The 24,436-nt window shown below is 45.4% G+C and overlaps 1 protein-coding gene and 2 long non-coding RNA genes across 7 annotated transcripts; 2 read left to right on the top strand and 1 right to left on the bottom strand.

Annotated features, from left to right (window-relative positions):
• The first annotated feature begins 2,306 nt into the window (after positions 1 to 2,306).
• LOC127341623 (uncharacterized) lies at positions 2,307 to 6,860 on the top strand. Of its 4 annotated transcripts, none has more exons than XR_007875673.2 (3): positions 2,311 to 3,035; positions 3,291 to 3,334; positions 3,439 to 6,860. It is a non-coding gene; the product is annotated as an uncharacterized lncRNA (long non-coding RNA). The 4 variants fall into 4 exon arrangements; XR_007875671.2 differs by having other exon boundaries at positions 2,314 to 3,204; XR_007875672.1 differs by having other exon boundaries at positions 2,307 to 3,035; positions 3,291 to 6,860.
• Positions 6,861 to 6,978: 118 nt separating this feature from the next.
• LOC127341624 (uncharacterized) lies at positions 6,979 to 8,801 on the bottom strand. The gene is made up of 3 exons (XR_007875674.2): positions 8,324 to 8,801; positions 7,785 to 7,964; positions 6,979 to 7,404 (listed from the first exon to the last, which is right to left on the bottom strand). It is a non-coding gene; the product is annotated as an uncharacterized lncRNA (long non-coding RNA).
• A 7,652-nt stretch (positions 8,802 to 16,453) lies between these two features.
• LOC127341625 (protein GIGANTEA) lies at positions 16,454 to 24,270 on the top strand. Of its 2 annotated transcripts, none has more exons than XM_051367490.2 (15): positions 16,454 to 16,610; positions 18,417 to 18,533; positions 18,628 to 18,705; positions 18,798 to 18,852; positions 18,937 to 19,079; positions 19,170 to 19,426; positions 19,562 to 19,620; positions 20,004 to 20,244; positions 20,318 to 20,468; positions 20,607 to 20,813; positions 21,283 to 22,764; positions 22,869 to 22,937; positions 23,102 to 23,320; positions 23,482 to 23,574; positions 23,656 to 24,270. In XM_051367490.2, the coding sequence occupies exons 2-15, from the start codon at positions 18,447 to 18,449 to the stop codon at positions 23,959 to 23,961; spliced, it is 3,447 nt and encodes a 1,148-aa protein (XP_051223450.1). In that variant the 5' UTR covers positions 16,454 to 16,610; positions 18,417 to 18,446; the 3' UTR covers positions 23,962 to 24,270. The 2 variants fall into 2 exon arrangements, with proteins under 2 accessions (XP_051223450.1, XP_051223451.1); XM_051367491.2 differs by having other exon boundaries at positions 16,459 to 16,610; positions 18,429 to 18,533.
• Positions 24,271 to 24,436: the final 166 nt, after the last annotated feature.

Here is a 24,436-nt window from a genome sequence, read left to right as displayed (position 1 = left end):
GCTCCACTAAAACCATATATGGTGAATGTTGCCATCCCCATCTCCACGTTTCTACCCGTTCCACGCATGCTGACCGGCCGGTGAGGTGCAGCTGTCGGCATAGTTACGTTCACCACCAAAGATCGGTTGCGCTTAACTATTTTCTTAATTGATCGCAATTCGCAAAGCATGCGCGACGACGACGTGCAGGTATTTTGCCCTGAGGCGTGGGCCTCTGCAGGGAGATCGATGTCTCGGTTCCGATCCGATAAATATCCTTTGCTCATCGCCCATTGGCGCGCGGAGATAGTTTTGTTTGGCCAGGAAGAATACTGTGGCGTGGCGGAGGAGATCGATCATTTGGTTGGCTGAGATAGTTTTGCCCCGGTCACGCGCGCGCGCGCGACAAGATCGTTTCCTTGGCTGGGATACTTCCGCGTCGCCGTGGCCGGCTAGCGGCGACAGGCGTGCGGATGCAGTCCAGGATCGAGATGTCGATTTTTTCCTGTTTCGGGGGCGGGGTGGTCTCGTGTCGTAGGCAGGAGAGGTCGAGAGGATGTTCCGATAGATGGATAGGTTGCCGCGCATATGTTCTCTTCTCACCAGTTATACTGACGCTTTTCCTTTCGAGAGATCGGGCTACACGTGGACGATACCCATGGAAACAATTTTTGGTGCAGGCACAAATGCTGGTGATCGCTTGTAATTTTCAAGCGTGCTACAGGATGATCTAGGGATCTTGCTAACACACTGTACCAGTGTATACGGGGAAAAGCTAGTAACGTTTGTTTTCAAAGATAAAAAGCATCGGTCGGGCGTTAAAATGACAACGCATTCAAGGGCAAAAAGAAAGATACAAAATGCCGAGCTCAGCTTACAAGTTACGACTGCGCACACACAAGATACAGAGGTACCGAATAGGCTTGAACCACATCGAAGAGGATGAGCCCATGGCTGGACAAGCTAGCAAAGTTGTCGGGCCGAAGCCGCTCACTTGGCAGCTCAGCCGCGCCAACAAGCAATGCACGCCGTCGAGACCACTCCACCGAGGATGTACAGAGAAACACAAATGACGCCTTTAGGAAGGAGACATCGTCAATGCCCGTCGCCGCCTCCGTGGACCGTACGGCGAGGGTTTCCCCTCGGCATAACCTCTCCGCCTTCTACACATGGTACACACCATCGCAAAAACGCCACCGGCCGAAACGCCACCACAACACGCTGCTCGCCGGCCAGCACACCGCCCTAATCATCGGCCAGCACTGAGCCGCCAACCAACATGACTCCCACGGTCCAAGGTTAATGCCCCGATGTATAGACTCTGTGCGCCGTTGAACTGGAGGAAACGCACCGCGGGGACCTTGTACACCCAACGAGCATGCGACGGCCGGCAACTGAACCACGCGACACCACACCTGGGTGCGGCCCGATCTTCGGTTCGCCCATGACAAACTGGTTGTTATATATTCCTTTTCTTTGCAAACATTTTTTTGAGAAAAAACATAAGTGTACCACACTCTGGTTGGTTGTCGCGGATCCTCGAAAATACACGCGGAGTTGCTAAGTTTCAGCTAGCTGGGATCTAGCTTATGTCTCAGTCATTTTGTTCGGCGTTAGATTTTGTTTCTGCTTGAAGATTCACATTTATTGATATTTGTACTTTGTTTAGGGCTATTGAAACACGCTAAAGTAATTTGACTAAGACATAAGTTAAGTCTAAATCAACTGATCGTTAGAGACACTTCTGTTGACGCGGCGACATGGGAAATTTTCCAAATACCGATCGCTGGATCACTGGACCAGGCGATAGCAACCTCAACATTTGCCCAAGAAGCTCCCATGCTGCCATGCACTTGCACACACCATCCTCACTCCACTCCAAGCGAGCTCGATTGACACTTGTCTTAGCCTTAGCATGGGTATCGTACGACGTGTTCCGTATCGATGCTCCAAGCCGAGTAGCTAGCCTGATGCCCCCACAGCAATCACAATTTTCTTTTTTCAATCGTGTTTGCCTCCAGCTGGCTCACACACTCTCAGACACACATAGATTAGCCTCCACCAGACGCAACCCCCGCCCGGCTCTTCCGAGCTGAAGCGGCTACCTGGTCAAGTCCTTCGTCAACACGTATCCTTCCATTACGTACGCCCATGTCATGGCCGTCGTCAACCTTGGGCGGCGCGCGTGGCCGCTCCTGAGCCGTCCGATGCGGACGCGACGTCAGCGGAGAGCGCCGTGTGGCTCAGGCTGACTCCCAAGTCTCCCTACGGCCAAGCAAAGGATGGTTCCAGATGCTTCCACATCCGAAGATGCTTAAGATATCTAAAGGTATAATTGATGCAACCCCATGGGCATCTCACAGCGATTAGCGCTTCTGAACCATCAATTTTTGTCGATTGGTAAATCTGGACCGTCTAATTTTTATGGCCTGCGGTATAAAAGCAACCTGTCCCAGTGAAAACCTAACCGCGCCGCCTCCCAGTCTTCCCCAAATCCCGTATCTTCTCCTCCCCCAATCACGTCTCTCCCTCCTCCCCCAATCCTCAGCTTGGCTCCCTCCGCCAATCCCATCCATGTCCGCCCACCTCCTCCTCCGCTATGACCATTTCCTGGCCGAGCCCCACCATCTCATCTCCTGGTCGAGCTCGCCAACCCTAGCCACCACCACCGAAGAGATGGAGAAGAGGACGACCTGCTGATGTATGGCGCCGCCGATTCGTGCACCCCGATGGGTTGTGCTGGACTGCTGGCCTCCTCCACCTCTTGACGCCGACCACCAGCACAGTGGCATGTCCTCCCCCACCTCTTCTTTGAAGGGGATCTGCAGGTTCTTCCTCATCCCCTCTTTCTCCTCTCCTCTCTTTTTCTGTTCGTCCTGCCATCCCAGGGTACCACAGATCAACAAAAAAACGGTTGAGTGTAGATGAGCCACCGGAGCATACAAGGGAGGCAAGATCTGTCCACCACCGTCCACCACTGGCCTGGCCGCCACAGAGCCGTTCTTTCAGGGCCACTAGTGCTGTACTCTTACTGTGCTCCCACATAGGATTTGAAGGTTCAGTGGTGATCTGTCTTTTCTCTCCCTTCATCTCCTTTGATGTTTATATGTAATATATTTGTTTTTTATATGTAAACTGGCTTGGATCTCTGATGGCTATGTGCAAACGCTACCATTGAAAACATTTGCTTCTTGGATTTGGGTTTTCTTTTAATCTATTGGTGATGTATGAGGCAGACAACTTTCGTTCTTGTTTCTTGTGATATTCCTAGGATCTAAGATGCAAACTTGATCATGTCTTCATGATTTCAGCGGCTGGGTTGTGAGACTACAGAAAAAACTTTCAATGATAATCAGTAAGTAATAACTCATCTTTGGCACTTTCCCCTTCGTTCATAGTTATGCACATATATTAGTAATGAATCATGTATTACCATTGTGGGTTATTTACTTTGTTCAGATGGTCTGTGGCTTCTCCTGGTTCCTGTTGTGCCAGTTCAGGTGATTAATTGATGAAGTATCTGATATCTTCATAGCTATTGCAAATGAACTGGTATGCTGCATGGTAATGAGAGGTTGGATGATTTATATTGATGTGTTATGGCACATGCTGATGCAAAAATATTGTTATATATTTTCTTCTTTCGATACAAAGGCTTAATTCATTGCTTATAGTGCACACTGTATGGTGCATTAGGTGATGATGTTAAACTTACAGTTGGGTATTCGAAGGATATAAGCGTAAATCCTTTATCTCGGACGGTCTTTTCTTCGAAGTGGGCATACATGGTATATTTATCTCTGCTATAAGAAAATCAGCATTCCTCATGCTCTCTGTTATTGCAGATGTGAAGAATCTTTTCAGTTTCTATATCTATCTCATGTTATTTCTTTGTATTTACTTTTCTTTTTGTTGATTTACTAAAAGTACCTCCCATGAAAAGAATGTCCAGGTTGTTGTGGTACACGGTGATATGCTAGCCGTGAGTAAGCTGGCAGATAGAACATTCCAATTTTCTACGTACTCATGTGAAGTTTGATGCCTGGCAAGTTTTCTACTGTTACAGTTTTTTTGTTGCCAAATTAAATTTTATGTTCCTACTATGATATGCCCTTCACACGAGCAATGCTACACATACGGAAAATCATTACGGAATTTTCTTACGGATATCAGCCAGCAGCATACGACGCCAGAACGTGCCCCGTGATTCAAGGGGAGAATCAAAGCTCAGCCAACCAATTGATTGCATCTAAGTCCGTAGAAATTTTTGTCAGCCAAACCGTCTGTAGGTGTAGGATTATTGCCCTTCACACCTAGAGTTGGAAATCAAAATGTCGATCCATCTTTTGTAGCCAGTTTAGAGATATTATCATTTCATTTGTCAACTAATTAAGTCTGGTGTCAGCTGGGTCAAGCTGGCGACCTGACCGTGGTGTCCTTAAAATGAGCATTTGGCGGCTCTGAATATTTTAATTTGCCTTAGGTGACTGCTCCCTGTAATCCCTTGCCTGAATTGTTTCAGTTGCAGGCCTGACTAATTCCATGTGGTGAACAATGGTGGACTCATGAGGAGATGTGCATTTTTTACCAAACCAATCTCGGGTTGATTTCATGTGCAAAGTTTTGGGTTCATCGGTTAATCCTGCACTGGTCTGAGGGGATCCTACCATTTGACCAATTGCCTACATGCTTTCCTGTTCTCATTATTTTTTTGCCACTGAATCCTCGTGAGTAACATGGTCCCCTTCTACAGATCCCTATTTCTTAATTGATTGGATTGCAGTGACAGAATTACTGTGCAATTCTTAGACAATTAGTGTATTATTGAAATTCAGTGCGTTCATTTTAGTAAGTTGCGCATGTGTTCATTGTTGTTGTTGCAAGTGGCTTGGTGAGATAAGATATATAACAAGGGGCGGTTATATTCTTTCCCAGAAGGCTTTACTTCAGGGTGTGTTTGGTGGAGAATAAAATGTTAATTAGCCTTATATATTTTGTATGCAAGGATGTTTTCAGAATATATACATATCAACTTCTTGGTCTCGGGATGACACGCCAAATCTTTTTCATTTGTCAAATTAGTACAGAGCTAGACATATTTTTTGTAATGATAAATCCCTGTCTAAGACTGCCTACATTTTAATTTATTCACCAATGGAGGCAACTCTCAGACTTGGGTTTGTTGGTATTCTATACCAGGTGAAAACAATGCTCCTGATTTACAAATACTTTCATCTAATTACAACATGAGTTCAACATTTCCTTTACTACCTTCCATAGTTATTTGCATGTACTGTTAGGTTTGCATAATATTTTTATCGCCATGAATTAACCTTGGATGAATCGAATTAGGGAGCTTCATTGTGGTAAAAGCCTTCCACTCCAAATTATTTCTTCTTATGAAGGGATTCAATAAAGATATTGTAGTTGTGGTCGTCAATGAACTAAAGAGCATAGCTCGGATAATTATGCATAGTTACTTAGGTACATAATATTACAGCATATTGAGAGTGGCCACGCTCTGGCAGTAGTAGGTCTACATAGTTAATTGGGTACTTAATAATACATCATCAGTGCTCTGGTAGTCGTTGTTAAGTCCATAAAAGTTTACATTTTTTTATGGAGATAGTGTTGTCAACTCAAGCGTAGTTTTTTTTAGCTTCTGCTTATTGATACAATAGGCATGTTGCAACATACTGTATTTTTGGAAGATTATAGATGTGCGTTGTGCAACAAACACAAGAGCGAGAGAAGAGGTCATTCATTTTTCAAGTGTCTGTTTTCCTAGACATACTTGAAATATCTTAGTTCAGATCAGAATTCACAGCTAGAGATTTAGTTTATGGTAACACTGAAAATATGTTAGCCTCCCTATTTCATATGGAAATCATTATATTAATGGCCTAGAGTATTTGGTGCTGCAATGGCCTTTTGTCAACTGTTTACCATGCAAAAGATTTTGTGATCGATAAGGACTATCAAAGGAGGGAGTTCATCTTAGACATAAATTGACCATGCAGCCAGTATGTTCCTATTTCTTTCCTATTGGAAGCCAAAAATTTACGTGCCTAGCTGTATTTTCTTGACAGATTTAATAGAAGAATAAGAATTGCTTTCCGCAACTTTAATTGTCCGGAATGACCTATCCCTATGCTTCCGTTATTAATATCCTTATCATGTTACCATTTATAGAAAAATAAACAAGGAATCATTTAGTTTGCCTAACAAGGAATCATCTACATTTCTGTCTGGATAAGTAAACATACTATTTCTGGCTTTCCTCAAGAAATGATGCAGTTTTGCACGAACATATTTATTTCTTGGTGTTTTGTCCTACTCGAGTTTTGCGTTTCTTCATATATATGGAGACAATACTCTTGTCAGTTTCTTTGCTCAATAATGCTCTATATTCCGATTTACTTAACAATACTATTTTACTGTTGTATGAGACATCAGTTTAGTGGCAAAACTGTGAGACATCATTCCATCAGAAAAGAATCAACAACCCAGACATTTTCACTTAGATTTTATCTACTATGTGGTAATAGTGTGCTCCAAACTGGCCAAAATTAAGACTGATTATTTGTACTCTATTGCAGGAGAGAACACACTTCGGATAGCTACAGGTGTCAGCTAAGAAAATATGTGGTGCTATCGCAGTTGATGTTGTCATGGATGCAGCTTAGTTTAGATCTGGTTACCGCTACGTTATGTATACTTCCTTTCACCTGCTGGTTCTAGGCTATCGTATATTCAATTGTTTTTGTGTGCCCTATGTTGCTCTCTGTAAAAGACTTGTGTTTCTGACATATCTCTTTGTACCACTTTCTACTATTGTGATCGCTTCACTTGGTAATGGTCCATAGTCTATGTATATTTAATTTCCTGATTTGATTTTCTGCTTAGACCTATTCATCTAAACACAGAAAAAACTTAGTATGTCAAGCAGAACATTAAATGTCATGATCATGTTATCATATATAGTCATCTCCTAATTCTTGATTGCTTTATCTGCTGCCATGTTCACCATAATAACTACAAATAGGACATGGATTGGAGTAGTTTATATGAGTGTTTGGCTTAAATACAAGAATTGTGTTGCTCCCTTTTGCCCCAAGTATACCTAAATGCTCAAAGCATAAAAGTCTTTCTTTTTCTAGAAGTTCTAATGATTGCTTTTCATTAATTAGCCTTGGGTTAGTTAGTTGATAAGAAATGTAATTATGCACTAACTGGACAAATGAATAACTGCGGTAGTAACAGTGAACAAAATCTGAAATGAAATGCATTATGTTCAGAATTGAGGAACAATACCACTTGGTTGTGCCCTTACTTAACATTTGTCCAAGGCTGTCTTTCTTCATAACATTTCAGAGATTCATTATGTGAAGAAATAAGCACAATCTCCAGGATAGGCCATGATATCTGCAAGGAAAAATACTCCATGATTAAATTTGTAGATAATGTGGATAAATTGATTGTATTAAATCTAGATGATATGATGCACATTCCAATCTACTGCTTTCCAGAAAATTCAGAAAAAATCATGTAAAAACATGTAAAAGAAAGTTTAGAAAAACATTTGCATCACTCTAAGGTCTAGACTACCAACCCGCAAAAAAAGGTCTAGACAACCAATGAGCTTAAGATTTCACTACAATGACCAAACAAATTCTGAGTGTTTAGACACGGAGGAAGAAAGGGCATCCCTCAATTAGACACCAAAATTTCAGCCAAATTAATCAAGACTATGAAGCATTATAAGTTTTTACTCTGAAATGAACATTCGAGTACAAGCAAGCAACCTACTGTATCCACCAAGGGATATGTTAAGCAGTGGAGCTCATTAACTCTTCCTTAGCGGTGGTGTTATGCTCCTGCCCTATCATCAGCACCACTAGCAGATACTGTTTCGCCTGCCTGCCTGCTCTGTGGTGTGTGCTGCCACTGACACACTACAAATTATGACCAAACTGATTCAGTACCTACATAAAAGAGCATTGCATCTCAAATTTAGTAGGAATATAAAAAATAAGTGCATGGAAAAAAACAGAATTAGTTAGCCCATGAAGATAACCATGTAGTTGAAGATTATTCTCATCCTCTCTGTTGGCTCATGGTGTTAGTTCTACAAACAATCTTTTGCTTTTAAATTATTTGTAATGCAAAGAAAAAGAAAATATTCAGTTCCCCAAAAACAATTGCACAAATCAATGAAACAAACAAATCCAGAACTGGATTTGCTCCTTAGTGTAATTAAAGCCACATCTAGATGGGTACATCTGCTTCTAGGTTCAGAAAGGTAGTACTGTAGTACAGATCGAGGAGTGTAAGGGGTAAGTACCTGCGCGAGCGGGATCTATAGAAATTGGAGATGGTACAGCCTGCCCGAGCTTGCACTTGTAGAGCCGATGAGATACGGCCACGCCGGTGGAGGTCAAGCTCCTCGTGTTTGACAGTCCTCATCTCCTCGCTCTGTCAATCATCTTCTGTTGCTCGGCGTCAGCACGGGCGGGCGGACGAGACGCATCATCCGTGCCGTATGAAAGCAGGTCGAATGCCAGCGCATGCAGATCGAACACCATCGCATCAAGCGAACTTTGATCTCCATGTCCGCTGGCGCCTCCCTCGTTGCGGGCTTCTCCACTCGGTAACCAGGAGGAGAGGCAATGGGGCCTCATTGGTCCATGAGTTGAAGGCGGAAGAGGGAAGCAGTACAGCCGGCCTGCCGGTGGCGCCCGGTCTGGGTCAGGTGGAGAGGAGGCCTGGGGGAGAGGGGAGTGGTGCAGGAGAGCATGGGGGAGTGAGGTCGCGATGGGACGACAACTCGACACGCGAGGGTTATTTTCGAAAGGGAAATGATGATTATCACCCAGACGATGGAAACGTGTCGTTCCTCTTCCTTGTACATGCCACATGTGACATGTGTCCTTAGTGCACCCCACACACGAGACTGTCTCTTTCCTCACCCTATGCCTATCCTCTCCGCTCTCTACTCCGGTGGAGGCGACGGACCGTTCTTCCACGGGGCGCACCTGCGAGCCAACATCCATTTTTGCTGTCGTCACGCGGCACAACCAATAGCAAGAGCGGAGCATCTCCTAGCGGCAGGCGCCGTTGCTTCCATAGGCTGATGGCGCTGCTCCGAGAGGAGGGCCGTGCTGCTCCCATATGCCTACAGTGTTGTTCTGGGCAGTGGCCACCGTTGCTCTGATAGGCTTGCTCCCAGCGGCGGGCACCGTTGCTCCCATAGGTCGAGGGTGCTGCTCCTACAGGAGGGCCCCGTTGCTCCCAGGGGAGGGCATGCGGTGTTGTTCTTGCTGTGTGGGGGCGTTGCTCCCAGCGGACGCGGGCGTTGCAGCAAGTGGCCGACGCCAGTGATGCAAGCGACCTCGCCGACGTCTTCTCCGTCGATGGCGACAACCATGAGAGGCAGTGGTTCTGCAAGGGAGTTGCTTCAAAGGGGAGGCAGGGGATGTTGTCAGGGAAGGAATCATTAATCATGTAATATCTCTCTCAATTAAATCCAATCCCTAAAATGAATCCTAAGAAATAAAACTTATAGCAACTGCTCAAACGGTCTCGGTCAATGGTCATTCCTGACATTATCCATTGGTCAAAAGCAAACTGTGTCATGTATCACCAACAATTATGTGTTTAAACATATAATTGTGATATCGTAGGATAAAAAAATAGTGGCTGCTCAGCTGATCAATTGTAGGTGACTTGCAAGGAAGTAATATAGAACATTGGCTCAAATGTAACGCGAATACTCAAGAGCTACTATAATCTATTCCTCAGTGTTGTGGCGTCTGATGCATGAACCTTCTAACTAAGCTTGCTGCCCTTCTCCTGCTGCAGGTTCTCCTTTGCGACCATTTTATTCCATATAGTATAGTCGAAGTTCGCCAATGATGAGACAATTTCAGGTGCTGAGTCACAGTTTTTCATTCCTGTCTTTCCTGGGCAGTTGTTATCCGAGATATGACCATGGGCATCAAACAAGAGATTAAATGTGTTTGTACCTGTCTTCTAAATGATATTATTAGAGCATCTCCAGTCGCGTCCCCCAAACCGTCCCCCAAAGGGATTTGGGGCGCGCCGGACAAAAAAAGCGTTCCAGCTGCGTCCCCAAAGCCCATTTTTGTCCGGCGCGGCCCGATACGGTGTCCGGCGCCCCGAGCCCGTCCCCGTCCAGGGGACGCTCCGGGGACGCCGGACACAACGAAAAGCGAGGCCAACCGACGCGGGGCCGACCCGTCAGCGGCACAGTTAATTTAAACCTAACCGTCGCCTACCTCGCGACGGAAGTTATTCGCGCGCAGCGGCATCTTTGCCTTAATGGCGACGGAGGGGCAGGCGAGACGTCTCGTCGGTGCTGCGCAGCCTCCACGCGTCGCCGGCGTTCGCACGCCACCGCCCGTTCCCGCGCGATCTTCCCGCCTCTTCTCGTCTGTTCCCGCGCTTTCTTCCCGACGCCGGCGTCTATAAAAGGTCTCCCGGCTCATCAATGGTAGCCACCACACCCCGCCGGCAACAAACACAGCCCTCGTCGCTCCACAGCCGTCTCCTCCATCACCAGTGGCAATGGCGAACCGCCCCGGCGATGGCCACTTCCCTCCACCGCCGTCTCCTCCATTGACGAGCCGGCAGCGGCGTGCGGCACTCGAGGAGGCACTCGAGGAGGAGGCCCGCCAGCGGCGTGAGGCGCAGCAGGCGGCGGATCTAGCGGCGTTCTCCGCCTCGCTCCGCAGCTGAGAGGCCGCGGCGGCGGCAGCGTGGCAGAGCGACGGTGCGACACCGTTGCGGCGTTCGACGCCTCGACGGGACAAGAGGCGCGACGGTGCCGCACGGGAGGAGATGGAGCAGCGATGGGTCGACGAGCGCCGACGCGCCGCGATGAGCGGCGGCGCCGTTCGTGAACGGCGTGACTCGATCGAGCGCCGGCGGCGTGAGTCGATCGAGCTCCAAGAAAGCGACGGTGGAGGAGCGTCGACAGCGGGAGGCGGCGCTTACGACGCTATGGGGAGGCGGGCGGAGCGAGCGGCGGCCGACGCGTTTGCGGCGGCGATGATGGAGGCGCCAACGAGATGTGGAGGAGGAGGCGCCAATGGAGGAGGAGGAGGCCGAGGCGGAGGAGACCGAGGTGGAGGACGACGACGACGACGACGAGTTCGATCGGGTCCGACGACGGCGCCCGCACCCGGACGAGACGGCCGATCAGCAACGCGCCCTCGTCGAGTCCTTCGAGTCGGAGAAGAAGCTCCAGGACGACGCCCGTGCCCTCGAAGAGGCGCATATTCGTCGCGCCATCGAGCTCTCCCTCCAGGCGGCGCAGCAGGGGACGGCGGAGGACGCGCGGCGGGAGCGGCACCGTCTGGCCACCGCCGAACGCAAGGAGAGGAGGCGCGCGCAGGAGGAGCTGCGGCATAGGGGAGGCGACGACGGGGCGGGGCCGTCGAACGCGCCGCCGGGCGGTCAGTAGTCTAGGTTTAGATGAAATCTAGCCGTTTTCATTCAAACTTTGTAATATATAATTAAAATTGAATGAAAACCTTTATTTTCGTGCACAAATATTCATTTGGAGGCGGCGTTTGGGGGACGCGGCTGGGGAGCGACGTCCCCCAAACCGGCACGAACAAAACACGTCCCCCAAACGCTCGATCCGGCACGGTTTGGGGGACGGTTTGGGGGACGCGACTGGAGATGCTCTTAGGTGTTACAGAAATCGTGTGAGCTCATAGCATTTTACTGTTAGGGGGGTTGGCATGTTTTCTTCCTACCCGATTAGTGGTTGGTGTCGCTTTACCACATTAGTAATTTGCAACGCCTTTGATAGAAGGTAAAGATTTACTTATTTTGTTCAAACAACATGTTTCAACATTTCAATCTAATTTAGAGATCATGCTACTTGTAAGTTGATACCTCCCCATGTGTGAAGTAAAAAGCCCGAGAAATCCAACCCGTGTTATTTATTACCTATTGGTTCTGAGGCATGTCAACTGCAAACTCTGCAGCTGAAACGATGAAAAGCATCGTATCTGGGTTAGAAAATTATTTGGTTTTGTTTAATTGTGGCGATGTGACATTTGATTTAAGTGCAAGTATACCACTTTCGTTTTTAAATATTATCTCCATTGTATCACCAATAAAACATATATCAAGTATCTCAAATGTGTGTTTTCCTTTGCTATTACTACAATTGTGAGAGTTATCGGATCCATTTGCACTCTTTGATATTATACAATATACTCTGTGTAATCTGATATCTATGTGATCCATCATTTTGTATAGGGGTGTGAAAGATATTAAGAACTCATCCATGTCAAGATTTTTGTTTCGGGGTTTGCCTCCTCAGGTTGAATCTGGAGAGGTAATTACTTACATACTAGGTACAGTTCTTCATGCGTTCTGTAGTAAGTTTGCCCAGTTATTATGGTTTGCTTAAGTTTCACATTAGCTTCGTTGATCTTCGAGTGAGGATCCAGTAGAACCAGTGTCATCATCTGCCACAACTTCAACGAATAAGAAGTAGCTTCTACTCCGAATCTGACTTGCATGGTGCGTCTATGTGTGCCTCTCCTGAGCTATATGTCCTATGTAAAATCTAAAATGTTTGGTGCAGACAGTTGTCGCAGAAAGCCCAGGCAGATGGACAAATCAAGAAGAAAACCTATACCAAAATTAGGCATCAGAACTGAAAGGCTCTTAAATCTTTTTTTGTGCTGGCTTCGGATATTGTTGCATATTTCGGTAAGGGGTAGATAATAAAGCAAATGTAGCATCTTCTTTAACTATAGCGAAAAAACAAGCAATGTACGATAAACATGTGTTGGTGATATCAGGTAGAAAAACTATCCCATTGTCGTTTGTTTGTGCTATCTTCAACTTAGTTTGTGGCTGATTCCTTCTCTTTTCCACAATTCCCAGCTTTTGGTGATATATGTTGAAAGTATATGTTCTTTATATGCCCTTTGCGTGACCTGGACTATGAAGATCATCTTGATCCCTTATGTAATTGGATGTTGGCCTATCAATATAAGCTAAAGTGTACATTGCGATGATGTTGTTGTGCACCTTATGTGGATGCTACTTTTATTGCTTCTTCATGCTTGTTGTAGCCTTGTAGGTGTGTTACTTTCGCTTCATCATGTTATTGGTAGCGTAGTTAATTATGTGTGACTCTAACCTATCCGCTTTCACCAGGAACTAACATTTGTAGACTCTTGGGTGAGTGGAATTATCCAGTAAACTGTAGAGGTTCACTTATGCTTCATGGGTGTATTGTTGTTACATTTTCTGTTCCACCTTCCCGTGGTTATCTTTTTGAAAAAAATTCAGGTTGCATCTTTTGGTACATGATTTGAAGGTGATGTCATTCCAGAATAGAGTCCACTAAGTGAAACATGCATCTTCTTCACATACCTTATATCATACCTAGACCTTCTTAAAACATTTTAGTACTATTGATGTTTTACACATTGCTATATTCGTCGGTAAACAATGCGAAAGGTGGGTGGCACGTGGCAAGTTGTTCCTGGAAGTTACTTTTGTTTTCTACCTTCTATTTCTCTTGAAAAAATTAGTTCTAATTTCATCCTACTAACTTTGTTTTCTAAATCCTATAAAACTTATTCCACTTACATGTAAATCTATTTGAATTTCACGGGATCGTGCGCCAAGGCGCACATCTAAATCTAGTTTTGGGTAATTTGGGTGCTTAGTATTCTATATATGGCCTCTTGCGTAAAGTGGGTGTGACATATCCCGTTGTTTTATTTATCTCTTTAAATAACTCTGCATGATTGATGCCTGCTGCTTTGAACTACTAACGGTGCCGAGTGGACGGGCAAAATGGAACAATCTAGACGTTCGCCAAAAGGTTCTTCCACTAATTACTAGGCAGCTTCAACGCAAAATAAAAATAAAAATTACTAGGCAGAGCCAATATATATAGAGGACTTGGCAATTGGAATGGGTGACCAAATTCCTAGTAGTGGCCGTGGAGTTCGTGCAAACACACATAGTATACTCGATGAATTGTATTCGATGGATCAAAACTTATGCTGAGGAGGGTCTTGTTTTGGCGGCTACCACTATGCGTACATGGATCCCCGCGAGCGACTGGGGTGGCGCACCCTACCCATCCCTTCGAGCCCCTCCTCCTCCCACCCCTCCCCGCTAGCAGTAGCGGCTACGAGAGCCCAGATCCATCAGCGTCGGCACGATGGTGATCTTTGCATGTCGATGGCCACGAAGAGGTGGTGCAGGTGGCTTCAAGACCGAGGGGGCGCAGAGTGGTGGGCGGCATGGACGACGAACGTGAGGTGCCAGGTTTGGTCAGCCGAGTTGTCGGCAACCGTGCATGGTGGCAGGGCGGTGCAAGACGGCCAGGCGTCTTTAAGGCGGAGGCGGCGGCCACCGCGAGAGGCATCGACGCGGCATCAACCCTTTTCATTCTATCCGGGTGCATGTACTGTGGTGGGACAAGTTCAAAGGGCGCATCGGTTGCAGGTGGTCATCTCACCTTGTCAATCCGCCATTATCTTCCTTTGTGCAACTTTTCTTTTCCGATGGGTATGTTATCGTTGTTGGCATGTTGCCCAACATTCTTTTAGAACCGTTGTACGATGTGGTTAATTTATTTATAAATCGAGGGGCCAAATTCTATTTAGAGGGACTAACAATTAAAACTTATGCATGCTTTAAATTCAAAACTTCTTCCTAGCTGCGTCCTACGAACTTGGTAGCTAGACATGTCGACATTTTCCAACCACTCTTTCTCCACGATATTTTTCACTCCCCAATTAAAGGCGGTTTTCATTCCACACAGTAACAACTTTTTTTTTTAAAACTTTCCCGTGACTATCCTGCGAATCATTGCTGGACTAGTCCCTATCATTTCCATGGCCGTCGCCATTGCACACACACATACACGTCCCATCAAACCACCCAAGAAAAGCAAGGGGCTACAGAACCATCCGATGCTTTAGATAGTTAAAACACGCACGATACGAAGCCTCCGGGTCGGGGAGGGACCTAATCGCACAGATCTGCCAAACGTGCGGGCCCCACCACGATAGTGGACGAATGTGATGATGATTAAACTATGGAAATGGTGCCATCGCGCACCACCGTCCAGCGACGTCGTCCCTCATCCCCGGCCGTCCAGCTTGCCGACCGCCGGACCGGCTGACCTCACCCGCCGCGAAAATCAACGCACGCGTCTCGCCGCCGCCGTCCGATGGACGCGCTCGTTCCATCCGACGGTGGAGGGGCGGCGGACTAATCAGCCGTGCTTTAGCGTTGTCATGTCGTTAGCGATGAATCTAATTAGTGCTTCCATTTTGCTTGTAGACCCTTGCATAATGGTGGAATTACATGGGTCTTTGTTCAACGACAATTGCCAAGTCCTAATTTATATGGAGTGTACTTGACTTGTATAATGCTCATGCTTATGCTACGAACATTCTATGACTACCCAATTAGAGCTGCTTTAATTCGTTGGATTTTTCAAGATGCTAATTCTTGTGAATTTCACGATGGGCACGTTATTTGACTTGTGCAAAATGCTAAGCCACACATTTGTTCTTCTTCTGCAAATAATTTGCACTATATTCCATGCGGAAATTGCATCTGCTTCGACCTCTCAAAACAAACGACGTGCTTTTCGTATGCACAACCTTGTAATGTTATAGCACTGCAAAAGAAGCCGCGACACTTCAGTCATGTGTTTTTCTATTCATTTATTTTGAAAACCCCATGTCTTTTAATCCCGTGTTTTTCTTATTCATGGCACACTTTAACCATATACCTCATGAATAAATTAACTTAGGTTGAGAGGCATGGATGACATTTTCGCTGAACTCGCGTTCATGGTAGCAAACAAACGAAACCTATTTAGGGTAGTGTTTGTATCACTGAAACAACTCTAACTCTGACACACGCTGCACATTCTTAGCAACACGTCCCGCTTGTTGTACACTCGTACATTTTTCCAGGAAAAATTGTTTCGCCGCACATCTTGTGGCTTGCCGCTAAATACAGGGGACACGTGTTGCAAAGTACTGTGTCATGAACCAAACATACTGCATACCCTAATATTTCTTCTTCTTCTTAAGTTTGCATATGTGAAGGCCGTTTCGATGTTTCCCCATAGTTGGGGGGCCAACGTGCAAAGAGCCATGTGGCGATCGAATATGCTGGACGCATGGCATGGGGTGGCCACCATCCATGGCACCATGGCATCCATGCCATGCGCCCCCGAAAATATCAAGCGCCATGTCACCAGCGCCAGCAGGCCATCTCGCCACCCTCCCCAGCCGCGCACGCCCGAATAAGTATCTCCGCGCACCCACCCTCTCGCCGACACGCGGGCCCATCACACCGACCCCACGTGTCAGTGAGACAGCCAAGCGCGTGGGCCCCACCTGCTGCAAGACTACACACAGCACCGCGCGCCTACTACTCCCCCCAACCACGTTACGGATGAAAAAATCTTTTTCTCGCCTCTCCTCGCCCCTCGCTCCAAGTTTCTCTCTCCTCACCTCCGCCTCCGCCTCCATCTCCGTCTACCCCTCGCCGCCGCTGATTCGCCGCCGGAGCCCCGGAGTAGAGCGCGCCCAGCCTAGGTACAGCTCCCGGCTCTCCCTCCCCTGCTACCCCGAACATCTCCGAGCATTTTTTCGTTCAAATTGAGGCTGCTTGTATTACTTTCTGTTTTGCTTTGATTTCTGTTCTGTAGCTCGAGGAGCCGGTAGATTCGCGGGCAATCTGTGCCCGAGCATGCTCGGGCCAGCTGTTTTTGCTATTTCTACTTTTCTAGTGGAGAAGCTCGCGTCCGGCGGCGATGTTGAGCTGATTGTGCTGCAGTTCTGTCTGTAATCCCGAGTAGATCAGCGCCAGATGGATGCCTGTTCCTGCGAATTTCGGGCTGATTTCGGCTATTGCCCCAGTAAGCGTGGATACGAGCTGGATTTTGCGCCCTTTTGCGGGTCATTTCGGCGTGCAGATATTCATACCCTCGGTTCCGGAAGCTGTACGAGCAGACACGGTTATTGGAAAATCATTTGCGATGAAGATTGTTCTATGCTAACTTGCAATTTCCCATTTCCGTACTTTACCTACTCAGTTTCCATGGTCGTGCTATTCTGTTGTCCAAATCTAGTAAGCATGCGTGGCTTCTGGAAGAAGTCAGTTCGCATCCTAACAGAGTATCGCGAGCAGAAACCTCGAAAGGAGCGGGTGAGCTCGTCGCATGTCTGCGTTTTCCCTTTTCAGTATTTCTGATGTGCAGAACTAGAACTGCATCCTCCATGCTTTGTCCTTTTTGTCGTTTTTTAGATGTTCCTTCTCTCGGTTCCGGAAGCAACAGGAGCAGAGACGGTTATTGGAAATTCATTTGTGATGACGATTGTTCTATGCTAACTTGTAATTTCCCATTTCCGTACTTTACCTACTCAGTTTCCTTGGTCGTGCTATTCTGTTGTCCAAATCTAGTAAGCATACGTGGCTTCTGCAAGAAATCAATTCAGATCCTAACAGAATATCGCAAGCAGAAATCTCAAAAGGAGCGGGGTGATGTCTGCGTTTTCCCTTTTCAGTATTTCGGATGTGCAGAATTAAAACTCCACTCTCCCCATGCTTTGTGCTTCGATGCTGCGGTTCAATTGCGGTAGTTACAGATTTGAAAGGGAGATTTTTTTTATTTTTATTTTTTTTGCATATGTCTAGTTCCTATAGTTAGCGTGGAGGGGCCTAACCGAATTTCCTAAACTATATGCGAGATAACGGTAATAGAAGCAAGAGAAACGCCGATATTGCTTTCTTAGGTAGCAGTCGTGTGACGAGCCTCTTTGATATATGCGGATGGTGTATCATTATGTTCGAATTTGTATGAACCTTTGAACAGCTACAGGGGAATACTAACCTTCCCTGACAAAATATGTCCTACGCTATGTTTTTTCTCTTATCTTTCTTCTGGTTTCTTCTTTTTATGGTATAACCTCAGGTTTTTATTTTGTTCTGATTTGTGGTATGCGCCGCCTATGGTGGCTGTGTTGCTTCTGTGCCGTGTCTGTGTTCTTCTAAGAGAAACTACATGTTTTGACTCGTCTTTTGAAAGAAGACACATTTTTTATTTATTTATATGAGAATGGTTGAAACTTCTATATAGCATTTTTTTTTTAAAAATCCCCAGCTCACTGGCTCACTGGAGCTCGGGAACCAAAAATTTGCACTTCGACGAAACCCCCTTTGTGGGGGGTGATTGATGAAATCCAGTTTTTCTTTTTGGTTCCAAGACAAGTAGCTTATAAGAAGAATAGGACATGGAATAGATGGATATACTGAGGCAATTTCAGCTTGTTATTGAGTAGAGACGCTCTTATTGCAGAGCAGATTTTCCATTTTCTTACTTACTGAGAGTTTCCCTCTAGTTTCTTGAGCAGGATCTTAAACTACTAAGTATGTCTGTCTCAAATGGGAAGTGGATCGATGGGCTCCAGTTCTCTTCACTATTCTGGCCCCCGCCACACGATGCACAGCAGAAACAGGTACCATACTGATAGTTGAATTACGTTATGTATGCTGTAGCTTAGGAGACACCTGATGTTAATGAGACACTTCTTTCGTGTTCTCTGTTTGAAGGCACAAACTTTGGCCTACGTTGAGTACTTTGGTCAGTTTACATCTGACAGTGAGCAATTCCCGGAGGATGTAGCTCAGGTACTCTCTCTCCTAGCACAGTTCACTACTTTTTGTGGTAAATCTTTATCAAGTGTATTAACTTTTAGACCATTTTTCTTGCTTGTGTGCAGCTCATCCAAAGTTACTATCCATCGAAAGAAAAACGCTTGGTAGATGAAGTATTAGGTAATACATGAACTTCTCATAGCTATATGTTACACTACAGGCATTTGAAGAAAGAAACTAACACACCTTTTTCCTCGTTACCAGCAACCTTTGTTCTCCATCACCCCGAGCATGGTCATGCAGTTGTACATCCAATTCTTTCACGCATCATAGATGGGTCCCTGAGTTATGATAGACATGGTTCCCCATTCAATTCTTTCATCTCTTTATTTACCCAAACTGCTGAGGTGAGGCCCTTACTTTCCTGCTTATCTTGAATTCTCTTGTTTGATGCTTGTTCAAGTGCAGTTGCTCATAGAGTGCATTTTCGGCTGCAGAAAGAGTATTCAGAGCAGTGGGCTTTGGCGTGTGGAGAAATTCTTAGAGTTCTTACTCACTACAATAGGCCAATCTTCAAAGTTGCAGAATGTAACGACACCTCCGACCAGGCCACAACAAGTTATTCCTTACATGACAAAGCTAATAGCTCTCCAGAAAATGAACCTGAACGGAAGCCATTGAGGCCATTATCTCCTTGGATCACAGACATTTTGTTAAATGCACCTTTGGGCATTAGAAGTGACTATTTTAGATGGTGAGTAATAATTTCCGTATTTTATTTCCTGCTGGCTAAAATTTCCTTTTACCTTTTTCTTATGGAATGTGACTATGATAGTCTTTGCTTTGTAATGTGAGCTGATTACTCTCTGCTTCGTTTCAAACACATCAGGTGTGGTGGAGTCATGGGAAAATACGCAGCTGGTGGAGAACTGAAGCCTCCAACAACTGGTTAGTAATTAAGCAGCCTATTTTTTTTTTTGATAACTAATCATATGCAGCTCCTAGTGAATAGTGCAGTGTTAGTCCTTTTGCTGTATTTACTTACTAAGGACTGGTTTGAAGTCATGCTACATTTGCATGGTCCTTTTTTCCAAGAGCACATGTTTACGTAGTTGAATTCTTAGACATGAATTGTTTGAAAATTAATTTGAATTCACATCCAGTCTGTTACTGTTATGTTGAAATTGCACATGGCTTAAAGATACGAGGGGTTTCCCAGGGTGAACACCTTTTGTTCTTGCATCTGATGCTAATTCTTATTATCAGCACAAATTTCTTATAATATTTTCCTTGAATAAGAAAATATCTGATAATATGTATTTGTGATGTAGCTTACAGCCGGGGAGCTGGTAAGCATCCACAACTTATGCCATCCACCCCTAGATGGGCTGTTGCCAATGGAGCTGGAGTCATCTTAAGTGTCTGTGACGAGGAAGTAGCTCGTTACGAGACAGCAAACTTAACCGCAGCAGCTGTTCCTGCGCTTCTGCTACCTCCACCGACAACGCCCTTGGATGAGCATTTGGTGGCAGGGTTGCCCCCTCTTGAACCATACGCTCGCTTGTTTCACAGGTATAGCTCCTATACAAAATTTATACCAAGTCTGCTTTCAAGATTATTCTAAACATGTCACTCTCCTGTCTAGATACTACGCAATTGCTACTCCAAGTGCTACACAAAGGTTGCTCTTTGGTCTTCTTGAAGCACCGCCTTCATGGGCTCCAGATGCACTTGATGCAGCAGTACAGCTTGTTGAACTCCTTCGAGCAGCCGAAGATTATGCTACTGGCATGCGGGTATAGCAACATTATGCACTCAGGCTGTTGTTTCAGTGTTATTAGGGTTATCATGATGCCCTACGACACAGAATTTCCATATCCACATGTAGGGTTGTGCAACTTTATTAACTTTGACAACTTCATTTTTCTGTTCAGCTTCCGAAAAATTGGCTGCATCTTCATTTCTTGCGTGCAATCGGAACTGCAATGTCTATGAGAGCTGGTATGGCTGCTGATACGGCCGCTGCCTTGCTATTTCGTATACTATCCCAACCAACGTTGCTTTTTCCTCCACTAAGACATGCCGAAGGAGTTGTGCAGCATGAACCACTAGGTGGCTATGTATCATCATACAAAAGACAGGTATGCAGTAGTTTTTGCGTCTTGCTAATTTTTATTTCAGGTGTTCGTTTTCCCTTAAGTTAATAACTGAAAGCACAGTTAGCTTTTTCTGGGGCCTACCCTGCGTTATGAAGTTCAGGACACCGTATGATACACTTATGTAGGCAGTGTTAGTTGCAAATCAAATGACTACATTACATGAGCTAAAACGTTACAACAGAAAGATGATAACACATGCAGTTAACTTCTATTTCTGAATAGAAAACTGCAACATTTGGTCATATTTGTACACTTGCTTGTATAGGATGATCATGAAATAAGTTAAGTATGATAAATACTGGTAGAACAATCGCACGAAAGTTGCAAATTCCTCAATTGTCTTAATTACACCTTTACACGTGGGAATCCACATTTTAACTATAGCGTTAACTGATTTATGCCTTTTGTTTGCATGGCTAATTTACCTGCTTGCTCCTTGAATTATCCACAGCTGGAGATTCCTGCATCTGAAACCACTATTGATGCTACTGCACAAGGCATTGCTTCCTTGCTGTGCGCTCATGGTCCTGATGTTGAGTGGAGAATATGTACCATCTGGGAAGCTGCCTATGGTTTGTTACCTCTGAATTCATCAGCAGTCGATTTGCCTGAAATTGTTGTAGCTGCTCCGCTTCAGCCACCTACTTTATCATGGAGCCTATATTTGCCACTGTTGAAAGTATTTGAGTATCTACCTCGTGGAAGTCCATCTGAAGCATGCCTTATGAGAATATTTGTGGCAACTGTTGAAGCTATACTCAGGAGAACTTTCCCTTCGGAAACCGAACCATCCAAAAAACCAAGAAGTCCATCTAAGAGCCTTGCTGTTGCTGAACTCCGTACGATGATACATTCACTCTTTGTTGAATCATGTGCCTCAATGAACCTTGCTTCGCGGTTATTGTTTGTAGTATTGACTGTCTCAGTCAGTCATCAAGCTCTGCCGGGGGGCAGCAAAAGACCTACAGGCAGTGAGAACCATTCTTCTGAGGAGTCCACTGAGGACTCAAAATTAACCAATGGAAGAAACAGATGCAAGAAGAAACAAGGGCCTGTTGGTACCTTTGACTCGTATGTGCTGGCTGCTGTTTGTGCTTTATCTTGTGAGCTTCAGCTGTTCCCTATACTTTGCAAGAATGTTACGAAGACAAACATAAAAGACTCTATAAAGATTACCATGCCTGGAAAAACCAATGGGATCAGTAATGAGCTACACAATAGCGTTAACTCAGCGATTCTCCATACTCGTAGAATTCTTGGCATCCTGGAAGCTCTTTTCTCCTTGAAGCCATCATCAGTTGGTACCTCCTGGAGCTATAGTTCAAATGAGATAGTTGCAGCAGCAATGGTTGCTGCTCATGTTTCTGAGTTATTCCGTAGGTCGAGGCCATGCCTAAATGCACTATCTGCACTGAAGCGATGTAAGTGGGATGCTGAGATTTCTACCAGGGCATCATCGCTTTACCATCTGATCGACTTGCATGGTAAAACTGTGTCATCCATCGTGAACAAAGCTGAGCCTTTGGAAGCTCACCTGAACCTTACAGCAGTAAAGAAAGATGATCAACACCACATTGAGGAAAGCAATACCAGCTCATCGGATTATGGGAACTTGGAGAAGAAGAGTAAGAAAAATGGTTTTTCAAGACCACTCATGAAATGTGCAGAACAGGCTAGGAGAAATGGTAACGTTGCAAGTACATCGGGGAAAGCTACTGCAACTTTACAGGCGGAAGCATCTGATTTGGCAAACTTCCTTACCATGGACAGGAACGGGGGTTATGGAGGTTCTCAAACTCTCCTAAGAACTGTAATGTCAGAAAAGCAGGAACTATGCTTTTCTGTTGTCTCGTTGCTGTGGCATAAGCTTATTGCATCTCCCGAAACACAGATGTCTGCAGAGAGTACATCAGCTCATCAGGGTTGGAGAAAGGTATGATTACACATGCTAGTCATAACACAGTAATCCTATGGAGATATTTTTATTTCTGGTAGCATTCTTATTAACTGTACATTTTCACATCTTTTAATGTATAGGTTGCAGATGCGCTTTGTGATGTTGTTTCAGCTTCACCGGCCAAGGCTTCAACTGCTATTGTCCTGCAGGTAAATATTTCTGCTGTATTCAAACATTTGGTCATAATAATTATTTTTTAATTTTTTTGCTTTGTTTCTGTTGTTCATTTCTCACGTTGGGAACATACATTGACTTCATTGCCTTCATGACATGCATCATATTTCCTGTCATATTTATGGGCTCCTGTATGCAGGCTGAGAAGGACTTGCAGCCCTGGATTGCTCGAGATGATGAGCAAGGTCAGAAGATGTGGAGAGTCAACCAGCGAATAGTGAAACTGATAGCTGAGCTTATGAGGAACCATGATAGCCCAGAAGCACTGATAATTCTTGCGAGCGCTTCAGACCTTCTGCTCCGTGCCACGGATGGGATGCTTGTTGATGGTGAAGCTTGTACCTTGCCTCAATTGGAGGTAACATCCATTCACAAACTTTCTTCAAGAGTGGAACATGTAACCTACAGTACTTGCTGTCAGAACAATATAGCTGTCATCAGAGCTACATTTCATCCATTTTCTTGCTTTGAAAAGATGCATGTGCTGATGATGGTCGTCCTATGGTTGAATATATACAGCTTCTGGAAGTAACCGCCAGAGCCATTCATCTCATCGTTGAATGGGGAGATCCAGGTGTAGCAGTTGCTGATGGCCTCTCGAATCTGCTGAAGGTATGTCATCTCCTTGTAACTCACATCTCTTCACCAGAAACATAGCCACCTTTCAAAATGCTAACTCAATGTGATTTACAGTGCCGGCTATCACCTACCATCCGATGCCTTTCCCACCCTAGTGCACATGTACGGGCGCTCAGCATGTCCGTCCTTCGCGACATCTTGAACAGTGGACCAATAAGTTCCACCAAGATAATTCAAGGAGAGCAGCGGAACGGCATCCAAAGCCCAAGTTACCGGTGCGCGGCAGCAAGTATGACCAACTGGCAAGCGGACGTCGAGAGATGCATAGAGTGGGAAGCCCACAACCGTCAGGCCACCGGGATGACGCTTGCCTTTCTCACTGCAGCGGCTAACGAACTCGGATGCCCCCTTCCTTGCTGACACAGCCATATTTGAAGCTGACATCGGCGACACTTGACAGTTAGCGCGAGCAGTTGCTGCATGGTCAGCGAGCAGGATGGCTAATCCCTTGCTCAAGGATGACTTCCCAGTCTGCCCCCATTATGTGATTTAAAACTGATGTATATTAGTTGACCCAGTCATACGGAGCTTGCTCCCACTGTGTGATTTAACTTTTAATCTGACATTAGATGTTCAAGCATATTGAACTGCTTGTGCTGTAACTTGTATTTCTGTAGCCGAAAGATGTACACTATGGTAAATGAAGACATATCATTTTTCGTCATGTAAGATACATGCTTATCTGCAGAGCTTCCAACTAAATCTGCCTGTTAATAATCATATGTTGCCTGGGCAGTTGTTTTTCTCGCGCCACAATGGTTAAAGGCCAGACTTTAATCTACAGTGCCAAGGCCGACCACTTCGTTGCACGATCATGTCAACACAAAACAATCAT

This window comes from Lolium perenne, chromosome 3 (genome assembly GCF_019359855.2).
Source record: "Lolium perenne isolate Kyuss_39 chromosome 3, Kyuss_2.0, whole genome shotgun sequence".
Taxonomy (NCBI): domain Eukaryota; kingdom Viridiplantae; phylum Streptophyta; class Magnoliopsida; order Poales; family Poaceae; genus Lolium; species Lolium perenne.
The sequence above is the reverse complement of the archived record's forward strand: the minus strand, read 5'-3'. Positions and strand labels throughout refer to the sequence as shown.